The sequence below is a fragment of the Aulonocara sp. 'chitande type north' Nkhata Bay genome, linkage group LG6 (genome assembly GCF_057382095.1).
Source record: "Aulonocara sp. 'chitande type north' Nkhata Bay isolate Kocher_YH1m ecotype deep benthic linkage group LG6, A_spYH_male_GT1.1, whole genome shotgun sequence".
Taxonomy (NCBI): Eukaryota; Metazoa; Chordata; class Actinopteri; order Cichliformes; family Cichlidae; genus Aulonocara; species Aulonocara sp. 'chitande type north' Nkhata Bay.
In genome coordinates, this window is record NC_141349.1 from 21,759,886 (window position 1) to 21,779,451 (window position 19,566).

The 19,566-nt window shown below is 42.3% G+C and overlaps 1 protein-coding gene across 2 annotated transcripts; it reads left to right on the plus strand.

Annotated features, from left to right (window-relative positions):
- The first annotated feature begins 667 nt into the window (after nt 1–667).
- Nucleotides 668–18,125, plus strand: pdcd4a (programmed cell death 4a). Of its 2 annotated transcripts, none has more exons than XM_086295584.1 (11): nt 668–1,162; nt 6,107–6,409; nt 7,033–7,130; nt 9,463–9,576; nt 9,909–10,130; nt 10,466–10,563; nt 10,654–10,768; nt 14,156–14,263; nt 15,814–15,924; nt 16,007–16,146; nt 16,940–18,125. In XM_086295584.1, the coding sequence occupies exons 1-11, from the start codon at nt 1,126–1,128 to the stop codon at nt 16,989–16,991; spliced, it is 1,398 nt and encodes a 465-aa protein (XP_086151710.1). In that variant the 5' UTR covers nt 668–1,125; the 3' UTR covers nt 16,992–18,125. The 2 variants fall into 2 exon arrangements, with proteins under 2 accessions (XP_086151710.1, XP_086151711.1); XM_086295585.1 differs by lacking the exon at nt 668–1,162 and adding an exon at nt 4,918–5,069.
- The last annotated feature ends 1,441 nt before the right edge of the window (nt 18,126–19,566 follow it).

Consider the following 19,566-nt stretch of genomic DNA (forward strand, 5'->3'; position numbering starts at 1 on the left):
AGATGAGTAAGCCTATATATAAAAGGATATAGCGCATCAAAAGGCAAGTAAACACACACAAACTACCCCATAGCCCTACTTTAAAAGTATAATAATTAAAACAAAACCGATCATTCATGCATAAAAAAAACCCTGACGTAACCTCTCTAACCATTCTGATGAAACTCTGCTGGGCGGTAATCCTGTTGAATAGAAGTGGGCGGAACAATACAAATATGTTAGTATCGATACCAACACTGGAATTTCAGAGCTACCAGCGTAGTAGGATTGTTACTTTGTTTCTATCCTCTGAGTTCAGCATGTGGTCCACTGATCTGTGTTAAACAAATTATTTTTTGGAAATCAAAAATACACAAAAAAAGAAAGGCAGAAAGGTGAGTTCTTGCTGTCTTAACAAATTATTGTGGAAAGTAAAAGTCGTAGTGATTTAGTTGTCATTAAAATGTGTGAATTTTCAGAGTGACACTGCTCTCACGCTGCCTTTACGGGTTAAAAATATCGCTATCAGTATCGGTATCAGCAGTTCTGGCCCTGTATTTACTTGGTATCGGATCGATATCAAAAAACAGCACTGTTTGGGTATTTTCCGTTGGAGACGTGCAGACGTTTGCTGCTCTGTGATTGGTCGCTAGGGATTAGCACCCAACCCCTGCGCTGACCACTCCCCGTCCGCGTTTTCGACACGTGACTCCTCTCGCGTCGCTCCTGCAAAGTTAAAAACAGACTTTGTTTATCTTCCAGGCTGTTTGATGAAATGCTCTTCAACTAGTTCACCCGCTTCCTTCCCCCCACAGCGTGATTGTTTTTTTTTTTAACTTTACACCCCAGCTGTGCACGCGGACAAGAGGACTGAACTCCTCCATCTCGCGCCTTCACTCATTTTTACTCATCTTTTTTTTACTCCTCTCTAAGCTAAGCACGAAAAAGACACTCCAGCGTCTCTCTTGCCCGTAAAACTCGCAGTAAACGAGGCTGCTGTGCAGAGGTTTGACCTGCAGGACTGTTATTTATTTATTTTTATTATTTTATTTTAGTGGGGGCCCTCTTGCAGCTAACGGCAGCTCGACGGGAGGAGGAGTGCACCGCCAGGGGTTTTTAATCGAGCATTTGAAGAGAGAGAGCGCCATGGCGACCGACATGGACACCGCTCCTCAGGCCGACGGTGAGTGGGTCCAACCTCGATGCGAAGCCTTGGAGAAGCAACCACACAGATAGGGCCTCCTCGCTCGATCCATTGTCCCTCCTCGCATGGGACTGTCTGCAACGCCAGCCATGCTCCCACTACCATGTGCTCCGTTTAAAAAACCAGACACGCACACACAGGGAGGCGGTGGTGGGTGCAAAAGATTACAAATAAATCTGTGCACTGTAGCGCAGATTTGCGTTTTCGACTCGCACCAAACCCCATTTGTATTTTTACTGTTTTTTTTCTTTTGTAAGCTTGCTGTTGGTCTGCTTTTACATTTAACCCTTTCGCGCTTTTGATTGGACGAGATCGTGCTTACTTCCGCTTTTGCGAGTCGTCGTTGAGACTTTTTCTTATAGTCCATCTTCGATGCCAAGGAAGCGCGCACACACAAAAACGAACAAAGAAAGGAGTTTGTGTTTAAGCTGACAGACACGATTCCTCCGTCTGTGCGTGCGCGTGGCACCATGTCACCCTGCGTGTTTTAAAAGCTGTGCAGGTGGCATTAAACCTCAATATCCTGCACCAAGTCATATGTTGAGATCCGGGTTTGCGGAAGATATCACCGTGTTTGATCATAGATAGAAACGAAACCGAGGTTGCTTGTTTGTTTTTTGCGTTCTTGGGTTATATGAGCGATGGTTTTGATGATCATTGCGCTCTATTTGTTGTTGTTGTTGTTGTTATTGTTGTTTTATGGTAACATGACCCACATGGTTTCGACGGTGATGTGGAAATGTACAGCCCACTCCAGAATACGAGCCAACAGCGAAACCTTACATAAGCTCTGCGTTGCAGTGCATTTAAGTGTTACATAAGAAATGCATTATTAGCGCCAAGGTTGTATGGATCACACTTACCATAATCTTCCATTGGTTTGTTTGCCTGAAAACGCCCTGCAGCTGCCTGTCCCAAGGTTGTCTGTGCAGACTGTATGTGTGTGTGTGTGTGTATATGTATATACATATATGTATGTATATGTGACACCCCACATGGTGCATTATTGGTATGTCATAGTAGTGAGAGCATGTGTGCACGGATGGGTATTTCTGCATTAACTTCCTTGAAGGTCAAGCCTCATTGATGAGGTTGCGACAGACACCGTCAAAGAGTCTATTGTCTGGCTTGGAAAACAAGAAGAACGGCTCCTCGTTAGGTCGTGGATCAGTCTGAGCTCACACAGCAGTGGGTGTAAAGTCGTATTAATCCGCCCAGATGATCAGACCTTTAGGCCGTTTCTGTCAGTTCTGCAACAAGGTGCTGCTGTTAGGTGTTAATTAAGGTGTAATAAGATGAGTTATTAGTGGCTGAAGTGATGGCTTTGCACTGCCAGAACATCCCATCTACTGGGTTTAAATGGGAACTTCTGCAACAGAACAAGCCTCTCCTCACTTTCAAAACTGTGTCAAGTGCAAAAGTATTTGACCCTGGAAATAGTTTTGGAGCTTCTTGCAGCTTTTATTCTTATTACACCAACACAATCGACTAATGGCAGCGCAGCGTTTGCATTTATCCTCCTCTTTATGGTCATTTGGCACGGATTTAAAAGGGCTTCTATAAAAAAACTTGGTCTAAAAATTAGACACTGCCCCTGTGAGCAGGATGTTTCCCCACAGTGTGGGAGCAGGTCTGTGATCTCTTCAGAGAGAGAGCATGTGTATATATGTGCATTAAGGGCATCGTGGCCATAAACATCACGTTGGACCTCTTTGTGGCTGCTCTTCTTTTGTTACCTCTTCACATTTGTGAAAAACATGTTTGCACACACCATCAGGCCCTTTAGTTCGTAAGCTGAGCAAACCGCCCGTGCTTGACAACACACGAGTGATTGGCTGATGATAACAAAACGAGCCATCAGCCTCTCGACTGTTTATCAGAGTAGCTCTAATCTTTTGTGAGCACTTTATCATTGTCGTTGTTGTTCTGCAACCAGCAAACGTTTCCAACATAAAAAAAAACAAGGACCGAGCACTTTCTTTTTTTTTTTTTTTTTCTGTCTTTTTTTTGTTGTTGCACGTGTGGCCTGCTTGTGAGCCCGCTGCAGTTGTATATTTAAGCACAAATCACCATCCAAGTTTAGGCTAAGTGCCTGGCACATGTTTTTAAGGAAAAATTCTGTCGGAGTTTCTTTTCATTAAACTGAAATGACAGTTAAACCTCAAAGACATCCACACCCTACCCCCTCTTTTATCATGGTGCAGATGCTTATTTGGCCCCAAAGGACATCCCACTCACATTTGCTTGAGTTAATGTAGAAAGATGTCTATATATTTACAGCTACTCTTGATTTTAACCCTCTGAAACTGAGATTAGTAGTTTGTGCCGTACATATTTACCTTTTGTGAAGCCCTTGTATGTGCAGACTACACCTGAGTGTGAGTATTTGTTAGAGGGTAGGGTGTGTCAGCTGAAGCTTTCTTTGAGAGTGAACATGTTAAATATATCCGTCATCTACACATCAATGGCTTTGACTACGTCATAAGACGTGCAGACTTTGTGCTTTGACTAAAAAGAACTTGCTGTACTTGCATACATCTAACTTTATACTTGGGCAGCACATGTACTATATTTACAGCTTTGATAAACTAGGTGCGTCCCTTTGGAGTAATGTGAAAACTCTGCTCCACTGACCTTCTTCTCATTCATGCACGCCTCGGTCGTGCAGATACTTAAAGCTGAACTGGGCCGATCATGTTCTCTGCCAGCGACTAGCTCCCATATGTCATGCAGGGCAGAGGTCCTGCGCTGGCCTGCGTCTGCCTATATCTGTATGTGTGTTAAGTGGGTGGGAGGGGGAGGTTTCCATTGGGTGCTCTAGTAGGTGTGCAGTGTTAGTGTTAAAGGCTAGAGTGCGATTTGTTGTTGCAGTTTTACAGGACTGCGACGGTGACACTCAGGCCTGTTTTAAGAAGACAGCCATGTGGTCTTTGTAGAGTCTAAAAGTTAGCAGGCTTGGTTGGATTTGCTTACATTTTCTTATGCAACTCTTGTCTTTGCAAACTGCTTTTTTTTTTTTTTTTTCCTCCGTGCCTTCTCATTTTTCTGCTCCTTTCCAGTTGGTCAGTTGTGTGTTTGGCACTTTGCCATTGGGTAGTTCCTAATTTACTGCCCGGACAGGCCCTTGTGGCCTGTGCTGAGGAGGGAGGAGGAGGAACCAAAGGAGGAGGAGGTGACACGTGGTCGGTTGTTTACAGGTTTTGGAAGGCCAGGGTGTGGTGCTACTTTTACTTCAACAGGTTAAATCAGGATGGTTCCTCCTTCCTTTTCTTTGTTATTAACTTTACTGTGAACTCTGCAGATGTGTTGTTTTGTTGTAATGTCATTTAAAAAGAAAAAAGAAAAGCAGGAAACCACAAGTTACAGTTGGTTCTCCTTTTTTTTGGATACTTATCTGTTGCTGGGATGCCCTGTGTGTGTTTTCAGCTTGTCCTTATAACCTGTATGGCTATAACTCCACAAACTTCCTTTTGGAGCCATGCATTAGGGTGCTGAGTATGAATTTCACCCTCAGGCATTCCTCCTGCTGCTTTCCCTCACTCCTACAGTGCTGTCATGTGATCATTCATGGACCCAGCCATGCCATATGTAGTCAAGTCTACTCTAGCTGCGCCCCACAGACCGCGAGAACATAGAGGAGTTAAAAAAAACAAAAAAAAAAACTGGCGTCAGCATTTCTACAGCATGTGCTCTCCTTTGCTCGCTCCCTCCTCCCTCCATGCCTGCATCACAGCTCCAGTCACACTTGTTGGTTTGTTGTTTGTTTCACCACGCTTGCAAGAAGCTAACTTTCGGTTAATTTATGTTCCCTTTTTTTTTCTCCATACACCCATAGAAGCGTATTAAAATACCGACTCAATCCACCTTATGTCTTCTGATATTGCTGGTGAGTGTCAAAAAGCTATGCATGCGAGTGAGTTTGCACTGCAGACTTCCTGAATAATGTTTTGCCTGTTATGTGACCTTTGGTTTGCTGTGCAAAACACTGCCCTGACACACACAGGTGGACAGAAAGCCAGTGTATTAGCTGAAGGGTGCACTTGATTGTTTGCAAATGCAAGAAAAATTAAGACTGGAAGTTGGCCCGTAAACCTTCGGTATGAACTATTTTGCTATAGTCGTGCAGCTGTTCTTATGCAGAAAAAGTCACAAAGCGAGACTTCTTGCACAACACCGATAGGTTAAATGTTGCCATGTCGTCTTGCCAGAGTGAGTCTTGGCTTTGTAAACATCCACGGGAAATACAGTCACCATTAACTGTTCAGGCTTGCAGCTAAACTTGGCTTTAGTAACAGAGCTGTACCTTTTTAAACTCACTTTTTAAATTGTATTTATTTTTTTGTGTTTTACTCAGACAAGAGCAGTTTTTATGAAAGTTGCTTACCTCAGAAATCAGTCCGCTGCTGTAGGTGATTTGAGTCGTCTGTGTTATTGTTCAGAAAACTAGTGCTGGATTATTTTTAGACTCGTGTGTTGTTACTAAATAGTAGTTTAATGTTTACCTTTTACTGTGGTTTCCGTTCTTGTCAGTGTGTCCTTTGTTTTTCTTTTTTTGCAGTCGTCACAAAGGGCAAAACTGGGAACACTTGAGAGTGTTGATGTTTTTTAAAGTCGCTCAAATAATATTTAAAGTTTTCCACTGTGAAAAACTATTTTTAAAGGCGACGTTGGTAGATGATCCATCTACCAATCAGAAAACTCCCTTTGAACAGGAAGAAACCTCCAGCAGAACCAGCCTCAGGGAAGGGCAGCCATCTGCAGCGACCGGTTGGGGTTAGGGGATGGAGACAGGACAAAGACGTGCTATAAAAAACTTTATATTTATTGTCTGTATACTTGTGGCCATTCTGTGTACTTTTATAAGGTTGTTTGTCACAGTGTAGACCAGTTCATTAACGAACAAATCCACTCCTCTCACTGCAGGGAGGTTTGCTCCTGGTGGCACCGTGGCGGAGGCTAACCATCCGTACAGCGACGACGACGACTCGCTAAATGAGGCCGAGGTGAACGGCAACTGGACGCCCCAGGAAAAGGCGCTCCACGAGGCTCGTCTGAAAGCTAAAGCCAAGCGTCGCCTGCGCAAATCCTCGTCTCGCAACTCCACCAGCGAGTCTTTCTCGGAGTCGGGAGAAGTGGCGGGTGGTGACCCGCACAGCCCGAAAGGCAAAGTCAACACCAATGACCGGAAATCCAGGACGGGCAAAGGCAGAGGCCTGCCAAAAAAAGGTATAATTTGCAGTCCGCTGCAATTTTCAGCCCTTTTTTCCATTAGTTTCTACTTGGATCGGCTCAACGCGACTCAAGGGGCTGTTATAGCAACACAACAGAACGTCCGGTGACATCATTTGTTTGCAACACGAACGCTACAACAAAGGCGGACATTGAGGCGATTGCATACCTGCTCCTCACTCTGTGGCATTTTGTCAGACTCGAGGACCACAGTGTTGTTTCTGTGCAGCCAATTCCCCTCGATGCTCTGTTTCAAAAATGACATCACTTTTTCAGATCGCCTCGAATTGTTTGGAATCCCACCCGAGTACGTACTTAAAAACTACTCAGTACCAGGTGAAACCCTAAAAACCACGTTGAGTCGTGCCGAGTAGATACTGATGGAAAAGGGTTATTAGCGATGTACCTTCTTTCTGAATCTGTCCAAAACTGCATTGCTGCATCTGGTGCTTTCACCGCTCTAATTGATTTGGCACCTTTTGAATAGTGTGTAGCCGTCACCTACTCAATGCAATGCAAGCATATGGCATTATAGTAGCAGTGCAGTTACGTTTGAAGCAATGCATCCTGAGCATCATGACTTATACTGCTGACTGTTAATGCTGACTCTTCGTGTTCAGGTGGGGCAGGTGGTAAAGGAGTTTGGGGAGCTGCTGGGATGGTTTACGAAGATGAGGAGCCCGACATACACGACCCCAACTATGATGAATCTTATCAGGTGAGGCCGCTGGGGGGTTTGTCTTTTAACACTTCAGATTATCTGCAAGCAGGTTTGTTTTATATCTGTAAGTCCTTTGCTTTCAAATGCTGGCATCCAGCAGTCAGGGGGCTTTTGTTTGTGTTTTTTTTCCTTCCAGCAGTCAGTGCATTGGATGGCACCCTTTATCTCTTTATGTCCACGTTCTGATTCTGAACTGCTGATGAGATGCATTGTAATCCATCTCCCATGCTACGCAGAAACACCGGAAATGTTGACAGTAGGATTTCCTGGGAAATACAAGACTGTTTTCATATCAAAAATCGTAACAAGCTTTGTTTGAAACCCGTTAAAAAAATTGGTCTGCTAGCATGTTTCTTAAATCCAGATGGCTCCGTCCCATTGCAGTCAACACTATTTGCAATCTTTAACCCCGTTATCATCCATGTGACGCCAAAGGCCGAGTTTGTTTGTCTCTTGCTGCACTTGCGACTGAATGCAGGCTGGGAACGGCGCTCCTGTCTGTAAAATGCTGATAACTGTTTGGAAATGGCTCAGAAAAGCCGGTGTGATTTCAGCCTTGACTGGAGCACGAAGGTGGCGTAAAGATGTTGACTGTTAAAAGGGAACTGGGACAGAGTGGTACAGAAAAATAGACGAGACGTGTGCAGACTGTGGACTTTGAATCAGACTGCACAGATCACCTGATAAAGGAGCTGCCTAGAAATGGGAACTGTAACACGCTGGAATGCCTCTTTCCTCTTCTTTGACTAATTATTTTTAGGAGGTGGTTTTTCCTTAAAATAACTCAAATAATTAAGAGGACTTGTAGAAATGTATATGTTAGCCTGCACTGAGATTATCATTTGTGCTCCAGGTTGTTCAAAACCTCAGCTGAACGTTAGTTTACTCATATCCTTGGAATTCGTAAATACAAGTGTTGGGACAGAAGTTTAGGTTAAAGCTCACCGGTAGCCCGTTTTCAGTCAGTGTTATGTTTACACATCTTCTGTGGAGTTTTTGGTATGCCCAAAAAGGAAAAGTTTTCAATAGATGAACTGAAAAGTCAAAATGGTTGTGAGACTTTCAAAGGTAACAACTTCTGGTTTCTTTGGGGAGAAACACAAACTCAGTATGAGTCTTGCACAGCTCTCTGGGGATCTGGTGGATGTTCAGAGCTTTAATAACGGAAAGAAAAGCACCTCAAGAATGAATATGGATGCTCTCGTGAAAATTCCAGTGAAAAATATCTTATATATCACGCAGTTATACGAAATTAGCTCATACAGTACAGTGCAAAAGCCTCGAGTCACCCCTCGTTTCTTTGTATTTTAAAAGAATTTTCTTTAAGCTACTTAACACTGAACTACGACTCATTCAAGCATAAAAAGGCCGCCTAATTCGAGGATGAACCAGTGTTGTCTACACATAACAGACAAAAAACAATTCCAGCATTTTGTTGCTACAAGTCCACACAGTGTGTTCCCATTTCTTGAGTTCAGTCTATAAGAACACTAAAGTTAACAGGTTGACTGTCATAAAAAATTATTTTTGGACCAATAAGGTCATTTCCTAAGAGCTATTAGGCTTAAAACTTAAAATATCTACAGCAGATGAAAGTATCTGAAAGCCTGACACCTATGACATCAGAAATGGTCTCATTGGAAGGGTAACTCTCAAGACGCCATTCTGAAGAAGACTGAGGAATATGACATTACACAAGAAATGGGCTGAAAATCAGTTTTAAAATCAGTTTTAACAGGTCTTATGGAGTGATGAATCCAAACTTAAAACTTTTAGTTCAAATCAATGCCACTATGTACAGAGGAGGTCAGGAGAGAGGCACAACAGTGAGTGTATAAAGCCATCAGTAAAACATGGCACATTCAGTAACATCTGGAAAGCATCCAGGAGAACGGGGTTAAAAAAAAAAAAAAGAGGCAGCCGGCATCCAAAGAAGAGCTTTGAATGTCCTTCCAGGATCTTGGGAACTGTTCCTGAAGACTACTTAAAGAAATTACAGTGAAGCCTGTCTCAGAAGAATAAAGGTGTCCGTTTGAGTCTTAAGCTCATTAGAATTATACAAACTCTGTTATTGACTGTTTTACCCTGTACAGAATGTTTGCATGTTTCAAACCACTGCACCTATTTTCCTAGCAAAGTATAAAGAAATGAGGGGTGGCTCAAGACTTTTGCACAGTACTGTAAGTTGAACTGTGTATTTTAGAATTGTTGAAAATACTTCATATAATCCTGAAACAAAGCTGATGAGAAATTCAACAATGAACGTGCATCCGCTCTGCTGTGCGTGCTTGTTTCTGACTGACGCCGCGTGTGTGTATTTTTTACACAGGGGGACACGGTCTACGAGACGGTCGTGCCCGAGATAGACGAGAAGGAACTTGAGAAAATGGTGAACCCGATTGTACAGGAGTACTTTGAGCACGGGGACACAAAAGAGGTTCAGGTAAGTAATTATAATAAAGCTTTTGAAGTCTGTGCATGCTGACCAAGAGTGAGCAGGTTTAAAGAACAAAGCTGGATGACTGAAGTAATGTGGAGCTTTTAACAACAGGTGTATTGGGCTGTGCTCACCCTATGCACGGGTGCCAAGCACACGAAGGCACTCCCTCTCTCAGTGGCCTGCACTCGCACTGTGCTTTGATTGTCTGGGCCTGATTAGGCTTCGGTTTGTGTCTCTCGCTTCTGAAAAGCATAATGTGTTTGTGTTTTGGGGTCATTTTTAAAAATGCTTAAACTGTAAAAACTAAATGCAGTTCTCCCTCCAAACCCTATCAGATGCTGTTGAAGGAGCTCAATTTGGGCCAGCACAAGTACGAGTTCTCCTCTCTGGCTGTGTCCCTGTCCCTCGAAGGCAAGGCGAGCCACAGAGAACTGACCTCCCGCCTGCTGTCTGATCTGTCGGGGAAGATGCTGTCGCAAAGTGAGATGGGGCGAGCTTTCGACAAGATGCTTAAAGAGCTCCCGGACCTCATCCTGGACACACCGGATGCCCCGCAGGTAGAGCTGATGCATGATGGGAAGAAACACTCACAGATATGCTACCAAATATAACTGTGTGCTTCAGAGGGTGGAGAGGGTTCAACCGTGGTTAAGTGTAAACCCCTTTTTATCCCAAAGGTGCACACAAATCCTCTTCAAATATTACACATGCTCTTTGTATCTTTCTTCTATTACGAGGCAGCAAAATGTTGCATACTAGATCGCCACCTTCAGCAGTGCAGAGGCCTAATACATTTAAGAGCTAAAACTAAATAATAAAACAAATGTTAGTCGGGTATGTTTGTTATGTGGCTTCACTTGGTTCGCTTAATCTTTCCTCCTGTTCCTTGCAGATGTTAGGCCAGTTTATAGCCAGAGCCATCGCAGACCACGTCCTCTCCATGTCATTCCTGGACTGCTACAAGGGCAAAGTGGACTGTGAGCATGCCAGGTGAAAGCTGCAGTTCAACGCGTTGTAAGAAAGGCTGTATTGTGCCCCTGCCACCCTTCCCCTCCACCTAACTGTGATCCTTTTCTTTAGAGTGGCTTTAGACCGCGCTGCTGTGCTGCTGTCCATGAAGAGGGAGATGGTTCGCCTGGACAACGTGTGGGGTGTCGGTGGAGGTCTGAGACCTGTCAAACATCTCATCAAAGAGGTAAGCCTCACCCCGTTCAGAAACTGATAAGTCACTCGCTTGTGATATCATAGTGAATCCCTCACATCCGAGTTCCAAGTGTGTATTACATTATGTAATGTAAACAGGGCGAAAACGGTGCATGCTGGGTAGAGCGCCACAGTCTAGCTGCTGTGTCAGCAAAGATTTTTTTCCCCCCCTGAGAAGTGAGAATTTAAAAAAGAAAAAAAAAGGCATGGGAGGGGCAGACATAAACAAACACACTCTCACAGTAGAGTCTCTTTCTGCCAAATCAATACAATAAACAGTGTGTGAGAATATAAACATGATTTAATTTAAATCACCTTATAAGCGTCAACATATGCATAGATTTAAAAAACCCAGAGTGTCCTGCAATAACATGATAAATAAATGATTAAAATTAAGACAGTCTCAATCGATTCCTCTCCTTGTGTCTTGATCCCTCCCTCTAAAGGTGTGAGGAGGCGAGGGAAAGACACAAGGAGACAGGATTTGACACAACAAGCCTTCTCTCTCCTCTGCTCGTGTGATGCACATTATGAACTGAGACACGCTTTAACGTGGAGTTCTGAAATTGGTTTCTAGGTCGCAGGCCGGAGGATGGAGGACAGAGGATTAGTGCAGAGTGTACCGTGCAACTTCATGTACACTTAAGTCCATATGTTTCCCTCCTTTTAAATTATGGGGTTTAAAAAAAGGACCTTGTTAATTGCTTAAAAATGGGGTATTGTTGTCACCCTGCCAGGTGGGCAGGGGCAATGGACACGTACGTTTGTAAATGCAACAACGTGAGAGCGATGCGATGTAGGAGTTTTAAAATGATACCGTAGGTTCATCTACTTAAAATCTTGGGACAAGTTTGGATCTTAGTGACCTTGACCTAAGGATCAGGGGTCAGAGGTAAAGTTTTATGAAAATCTACTGAATTTGATACATAGGATTTTGAAATTGATACCATAGCTGTGTCTGTGATCACCAGTATTTTTATGCACAATGACCTGCTTTTTTCCAGAAGCTCCAAATTAATTTAGCTGACTGATGAGCAATTTCATGGCCAGGTGAGGCCTATTCTCTTATTTAATGGCAGCTGATCCATCTGGAGATCATCACATCAGAAGTTAATTGAAAATGTTACATTTCTGTTTTATAGCTTGGCACTTTAATTTTAAATATGAGGCTCGAGGAGATCTCACTGCGGTAGAGGCAGTGTATCATTAGGCTGAAAAACTAAAATAAAACCAGTTGGAGAGAACAAAAACTTTAGGAGTGACCAGATCAACAATCTGCTGCATTCTCAACAACACCAAAAGAAGGCAACTAAAGTGGAGGTTAATTGTTTCCATGGTTTCCGTGAGTTTCACTCAAGAACAAGAAGGGCAAATTAACACTTTGGGGGGGAATGATTTGGACTGATGATGATAAAGTGCGCTTAGAGAAGAGAAACGACTCATAATCCAAAACATACATGATGATCATCGTGGAGGCAGCATTACGGCACAGGTGCGTATGCAGCCGGCCCACTAGGGTTTATTGATGATGTGGCTGCTGATAGAAGTAGCAGGATGGACTGAAGTGGACGGGGCTATGCTCTCTGTTCAGATTCAGCCAAATTCTGCAAAACCGATTGGACGACGCTTCACAGCGCAAGTAGATAATGAGCCAAAGCCCTGCAAAAGCAACTCTAGATTTTATGGAGGCAAAGAAATGATATACTCAGGCGCCAAGTCAGTCACCTGATCTCAACCCAGTAGAGCGTGATTTTTAGTTGGTAAAGACAAAACTGAAGGCAGAAAAACCCACAAACACGCAGCGACTGAAGGCAGAGCATCTCAAGGGAGGAGACGCAGCATTTGGCTTCCAGACTTTAGGCAGTCAAATGCAGTGCAAAGGATTTTTCATCCAAATATGAAAACAGTCTTTATGTTTAAAATTGTTAGTTTGTCCAATTATGTTTAAGCCTCTGAAAATGGAGGGCTGTGTATAAAAATGGCTGTAATTGTTAGACAGTTAACACAAAACTCTTGTTAAACCCCTTGAATTAAAGTTGAAAGTCTGCACTTCAATCACAATTTACTTTTTTAAACTTATTTTTTATTGAAAATGGCTTAATAAGTAATCATAATAAGTAATCATAATAAGTAATCATAATAAGTAATCATCTGCGTGTGCTTGTGCTGATGGGCTCTGCTACTCGGTCTTTTGTTTCTCTGGTTTGTTTTTGTTTACAATCACTCTTCAGTAATCTGGGATTTTGTTGCCGTGTGAATGTGGGTGTGGACAATGTGGGAGTTCCACTTGAGGAAAACAAACCCAAACTGTAAGTTGTGCAACATTTAAAAGAGTGCGAGTGAGAGCGGTGTGTCAGCCTCGGTAGTTTTCAGACCCGTCGCTGAATTGGATCCAAAGTTGACTCAGAAGTGTTGGTCATGCTCAGTGTTTTGAGCATCTTGGATCAATCACGCGCTCTAATCGAATGACTAATCGTTCCATAAATAGGTTGAAGTAAAACCATGCTTCCTGATGTACGTGCAGATCTGCAGTGAGAGTGACATAACCAAACCTGCTATAAAAACAGAGCGGAGACTGAAAATTCAAGCAGAAGTGCAAACAAAGAAATGTTTTTCTTTCTGTCGGGAACGTTAAACATTTCATGATAGATTTTATTTCCCAGATGAAGGTTGGGTTATTCCTGGAGTAATGGCTAGATGAAAATATTTCATAGGCTTTAAATGTTGTCTGGTTAGTTGCAGATTCTGTAATTTGGCAGTAAAAAAAGAAGAAAAAAAGAAAAGGAGCAATTTGATAGCAAGCCTTCCTTGTGCAGCTCGTTCTCTCCTCTCTTCTGATCTCCTCCCACCATCATGTGCCTTGATGTGCTTCACATGTATGATTTCTGGCTCTACGTTGGATTTGAACGTTTCTTTTTGTTGTTCTTTACACTCCCTTAAATTGCTCACCTGAGCTGGTCTAAAACAATCTGTGATTGGCCAGAGTCTCCCATCATGAGTGGGTGTCTTTTAAATGAAGGTACAGGGCTCTAGTTAGCCTTTTTCCTGCTTGTGGATTTTCTATGCATTGATGCCAGGAGACATGTTTTCATACTGGAGCTCCTAACAGAAAAAGATTTACTTACATTTCTGTATACTCTCACCGTGTTTATTGTACATAAACATGGTGAGAGTAAGCACTGGGATAATTCAGTGTAGAACACTGTATGCATGGCTCTTTACTCTTTTATACCTACTCTGAATTAAACGTGGGTTAGTTAGTCTTGATGAGTGTTTGACCTGCAGCTCAACTGATGCGGCAGCAATGCATCAGTTCAGTCTTCTGCTGTGTTTGATAACGTTGCCACACACTGCTAACGTGGCTGTTTGTTTGTTTCAGATGAATCTTCTGCTCAAAGAGTATCTGATATCAGGAGACGTGTCGGAGGCGGAGCACTGTCTCCGGGACCTGGAAGTGCCTCATTTCCACCATGAGCTGGTCTACGAGGTATCCACAGCTTTTTATTTGTTCAAGTCAAGTGAGGTCAAACAAAGTAGAAGGTTTATTTTTTTTCTACTTGTTCTTCACACATAACAGAATAGGAATTAAAATCTGTAAACTGAGCCTTTTTTTTTAAAAGTGTTTTCTGTCTCTGGTGTCGAGTCAAGTAAACTGAAGAGCAACACTGGGAAGAAAAAAAGAAACTGATCGGTGACAGTCATTTCTGCTTTCTGCCAAGGACACTGTGTGTTTGGCAGTGATTGTCTCTTATTTGCAGTACATGTATTCGCTAAGCTCACTTCAAATCAGTCAAACCAAAATGTGTCCTTGTGTAAGTATAAACAGATTACTGGTTACCAAATTTCAAACGTGCACACAGTTGACAAGCTCAATTTTGGATGGCAAGTTTTTCTGTTCCATATTAGACCGAGTGCAAACAGATGCACGCTTAGTGCACGTATGGCAGCGGTGATAATTCTGCTTCCTTGTGTGACCTTGTGGGTTCCTGCTAAGATTTGCACAATGTTATGCAGCTAATTGCAGTAGAGCCAGTTTTACTTTTCGGGCATGCAGACTTCAAAAACAGATTTTTTCACACAGTCCAAGGTCTGCAAAGGGCACAACTGAGGAGAGCACAGTCGTGGCAGTTTCACCCCCCCTTGTCCTGTCTCATGTTAGTCTAACAGTTGCCTCGGCTGTAGGCTGTAGGCTGAAACACTTTACAATGCTGTAAAATGTTCAGCTCAGAGAATGTTGATGATTACTGGCCTCGATTCTCTTACTTCGATTCATTGATCGGATGATGATACTTGGTGCGTGTTTCTCAGTATTGTGCGTCTATTTCACTTCAGTTTTATTTATATGCTGTCAAATCACAACAGCAGTTTCCTAAAAGTGCTTTATATTGTTAAAAAAAGACTCTTCAACAATACAGAGAAACCCCAACAAGCAGATGAACCTGTATAAGCACGCATGTGGTGAAAGTGGGAGGAAAAAAACTCCCTTTTAAAAGGAAGCAACTTCTGGCAAGACCAGTTGGGGGTGAAGCAGGGAGACGGGTCCAAAGACACACTGTGGAAGAGAACCAGAGATTAATAATAATAAATTATGATTAAAGACAGAGTAGTGTATAAACACAGAGAGAATGAAAAGGAGAGTGGAAAAAGAAACGCCAAGTGCATCATGGGAAGCCTTCAGCAGCTTAGATCTGTTGAAGCATAACTAAGGGAGGATTCGGGGTCACCTGCTACAGCCCTAGCTGTATTCTTTATACTCTTTATCAAAAAGAAAAGATTTAAGCTTAATCTTAAAAGTAAACAGGGTGTCTGTTTCCCATTTCCAAACTGGGAGCCTGTTCCTGAAAGCTGAAGGCTCTTTCTCCCGTTCTACTATTAAATATCCTGGGAGCCACAAGCAAGGTAGCAGTCTGAGAGTGAAGTGCTGTATTGAAGTGATACGGTACTGTGAGGTCTTCAAGATAAGATGGGATCTGATTATTCGAGACCTTGTATGTGAGGAGAAAGATTTTAAATTCAGTTTCTGAATTCATTTTCCAGGCTGTAGTGATGGTGCTGGAGTCTAAAGGTGACACTGCCACTAGTATGATGATGAAGCTCCTGCAGTCCTTCTGGAAAACGGGCCTCATCACTGTTGATCAGATGAACAGGGTTAGTCTCCTTTTATTTTCTACCATTTTATGCACTGTATCACTTTCGTATTACTACTTATACATTTTTTTTTCTCCTGCAGGGTTTCCAGCGCGTCTATGATGAGCTGCCTGAAATCAGCCTAGATGTGCCACATGCCCACTCTATCATGGAGACTTTTGTGGACCTGTGCTATCAGGAGTCTGTCATCACCAAACAGCTGAGGGATGCCTGTCCCTCCAGGTGAATCGGGGTTTATTGTCTAATGATTTCAGGTCCGTTCCACTGAGAGTTTCAGAAAGAATCTGGAAAATAATACATCTTGTCCCTGTTGACAATAAAGGCGTGAAGTGAAGGTGTAATTCCACATTTATCCATGCCAAAACAAAACAATCAAACATAAGTCCCTTTAAATGAGCTGGTACTTATATAGTGCTTTTCTACTCTTATTTAAGCACTCAAATTGCTCTCTCACTTCAAGCCTCATTTACACCAGCGCCCTTTTCTACTTCTAAGTGCTTTTAACTCGTAGAGTGACGTCACTCACAGTTCCAACAGCAGACTCGTGTGCTCATGCAACGTCTTCCACGTGTTAAGGATGGACTAGAACATACCTTTAAACCCGTCAAACAGCACTGGCTGTCAGTTGGAGGACAAACTACAGCTTCCAAAGAACACGTATCGCACATTTTCATGCTCTGATGTTACAGGTTGTCCACACTGGATGGGATGACCTCCTTTTCATTTTCTAAACACGGCTATTATTGCTTAAATACACATCTGTCAGTATTTTCTGGCTTCCTGATCTTGCTCCAGCTCAAGATGCAAATCTTTAAAAACGAGCCACACATACACTGTTACATTTTCAGTAAAGGCCCGGTGATTTCTTGATTGCACTGCGCTTTTTGGACAGCAGACGATTTGCTGTTGTTTTGTTCTCAGTGAGAAAATGTGAAACGTGCCATGTCTTTATCTGTGAGTCTGTGAGCTGCCTACCAACACTAAAACATTTCTCTGTCTTGACTTTCTCCACTAGAGGGCGGAAGCGTTTTGTCAGCGAAGGAGATGGAGGGATGATCAAGACCTAATCTACAGGAGGAAGAGGGGGCATCAGCGGCAGCAGGAAGAGGAGGGGGTGTCTACTGGTTCTTACACCCTGTTTCTGCTCCAGCATGTTTCCCTGAAACCGGACATGCCTGCGGTCTAATGTTTCCTTGTTCCTCTCCTGGTAATGTTTATAATGTCATCAGTTAAAACCAGCGTTTGTTGACGTTTGGTGAAAGTAAACCGAAAAGAGCGGCCTGGGTTCAGATCCCATCATCTTGTTCGTCACTGCTTTCTTTTTTTTTTTTCTTTTGACCTTTTTGTGATGAATATTCTCTGAGGGTTCATGTGACACTTTTGCCTCAGTCTTTGTACCTGTTTGTCAAGAATAACACAAGTCAGAGCTGCAGAGCTACAGGGGGACAGGCTGGGTTACGTGGGAGATTAATTGCTTTTGTCTCTTGCTTAATTTCACCTGTTACCGTGTCTTTATTTTTTATTTTGTTTTCATTCACATAATGTGCTATAAATGGAAACGCGCACTCAGAGGGACAGAGCATACCGTATCCAGCGAGCACTTAGTAATTTAGCTGAGCAGAAAGGATCTAAAACTCTTCAGCTTTCTGTCCTTATTTCGAGGATGCCATGTTTCGTACCTCTTGTTTAAGTTGTTCATTAATGTTTTATGAACAGTGATGACTTTTTTTTTTTTCCTCCTCCTTGAATTTTGGGCTTTGAAGCCAAATGTTTACTTTCGTAAAGCACCAGTGAAAGCAAAAGGTGTTTTGGGCACTATTTGGGTGTTTATCTGAAACTTGCATCAGGGCAAATACACTTCAGAAGCCATTTCTGAAAATGAAGATAAATTGGGGTTAATGTGATTTCAAAATAAATAAATGAGCAATATTTTGAGCACTCTGCTTGCAGTTAACTCGTGTATTTACAGCCACGTGGTCAGCAGTTGATTCTGGACAGGGTAGCCTTCGGTGTGCAGAGACGCTCTAGACGGCGGCGTCTGGTAATTGTCTTTAATGGATTAAGTTTAATGCATGTGTAAAGACAACCCCAGCTTTTCTTGGAAAACGGTCATTGAGACTTTTTCTGCCCCTGTCTTACAGTTTTACATGTTGACCAAAGTTATAATAAATATATTTCATTCATTAAAAAAAAGTAACAAATTGAAGTTTCTGTATTTTGTCATTCGTGCGAGCAGCGCAGGTGGATAAGTAAGGTTGGAAAACCAGAAATATACAGTCACGTGAAAAGGAAATGACAATCTTTTACTTAAATTACTTAAAGCTCAGATGAACAATACACAACATAATGCATCTTCTAATTATTTTACAAAAACTAGTACATCCTTAATTGTGTTTATTTTTGTGGAATAAACTGATAATCAGCAATTGTGATCTGGTACATTCAGGTGAGTTTACAGGATTAAAAACATCAAAGATCACCGAAAAGCACCTGTTGCTGCCATCAGTCTGGGAAGATTTATAATGCCATTTCCAAACAATTTGAATTCATAATTCTTAAGTCTGGGGAAAAATAATTCACCAGTGGAAAACATTTAAGACAGTTACTGAGAGTAGACATTCCAGGAAATTCGCCACCAGGTCACACAAGTCTCTTTCTTAAAAAGAACATGGCAGCACCGGATAGATTTGCAAACTTTATCTGAAGAAACCACAGGACTTCTGGAACAATGTCCTTTGCACAGAGGAGATCAAAGTGGAGATGTCCTGCCATGAAGCACAGCACCACATTTGGTGAAAACCTAACACGGCAACTTGGTAGAAAAATCTCATGCCAACTGTCAAGCACGTTGGTGGGGGAGTCATGATTTGTGCTTGTTTTGCAGCCACGGGGCCGTGGTACCTTTCAATCACTGTTTCAGTGTGTGAATGGGTGGTTGTGTAAAGCGCTTTGGGGTCCTTAGGGACTAGTAAAGCGCTATACAAATACAGGGCATTTACCATTTCAGTCACTGAGTTGATCATGAACTCCTCTGTATACCAAAATATTCTGTCCCAAAACTACAGCTTGGTTCAAATTAACTTCATGGAACAGGACAATAATGTCAAACACGGCAGCAAATCTACAACCAGCCAAGAATCCAGTCAGAGTCCAGACCTCAACCTGACTGAAAAATACTATGACAAGACCTTTCTGTGCATAAAGAAATGCCTGCAAACCTTAACGAAGTAAAGCAGAGTAAGAAAAATCCTCCAAAAATGATTTGCTGCTAAAGTTAAGCTGAAAACAATTCAAGTTACTGCTGCTACAAGGTTGTTCTACAAGCTACTGAATCACGGGGTCCACTCATTTAACACACACTGATTTAATCAGCGTTTATTAAAATCTTTTATTAAAACCTGTAACCAAGACTCTGGCCCTTTAAGGACATATGTGGCTCTGGTTTAACCTAGCATAGCTTTACTATTCCTACAGTATAAATAAACCGGTTGAGATAAATGTGCGTTAAATTAATTCGCGGTATATAAAATATACCATATACAGTTCACGGTTAAAATCCTACTACTTTTTGTTTAGTAAAATCTATACTTGCTTGTATGCAGTGGTTTATTAAACTCTCATTTTTAACGCTTAAATGAAAAC

Bases quoted from the DNA above. Each gene is read 5' to 3' on its own strand.
- pdcd4a (XM_086295584.1), top strand. From the start codon at position 1,126: ATGGCGACCGACATGGACACCGCTCCTCAGGCCGACG. The intron at 9,577-9,908 runs GTAAGTAATTAT...AAACCCTATCAG, and splicing joins GGGACACAAAAGAGGTTCAG to ATGCTGTTGAAGGAGCTCAA. The intron at 10,131-10,465 runs GTAGAGCTGATG...TGTTCCTTGCAG, and splicing joins ACACACCGGATGCCCCGCAG to ATGTTAGGCCAGTTTATAGC.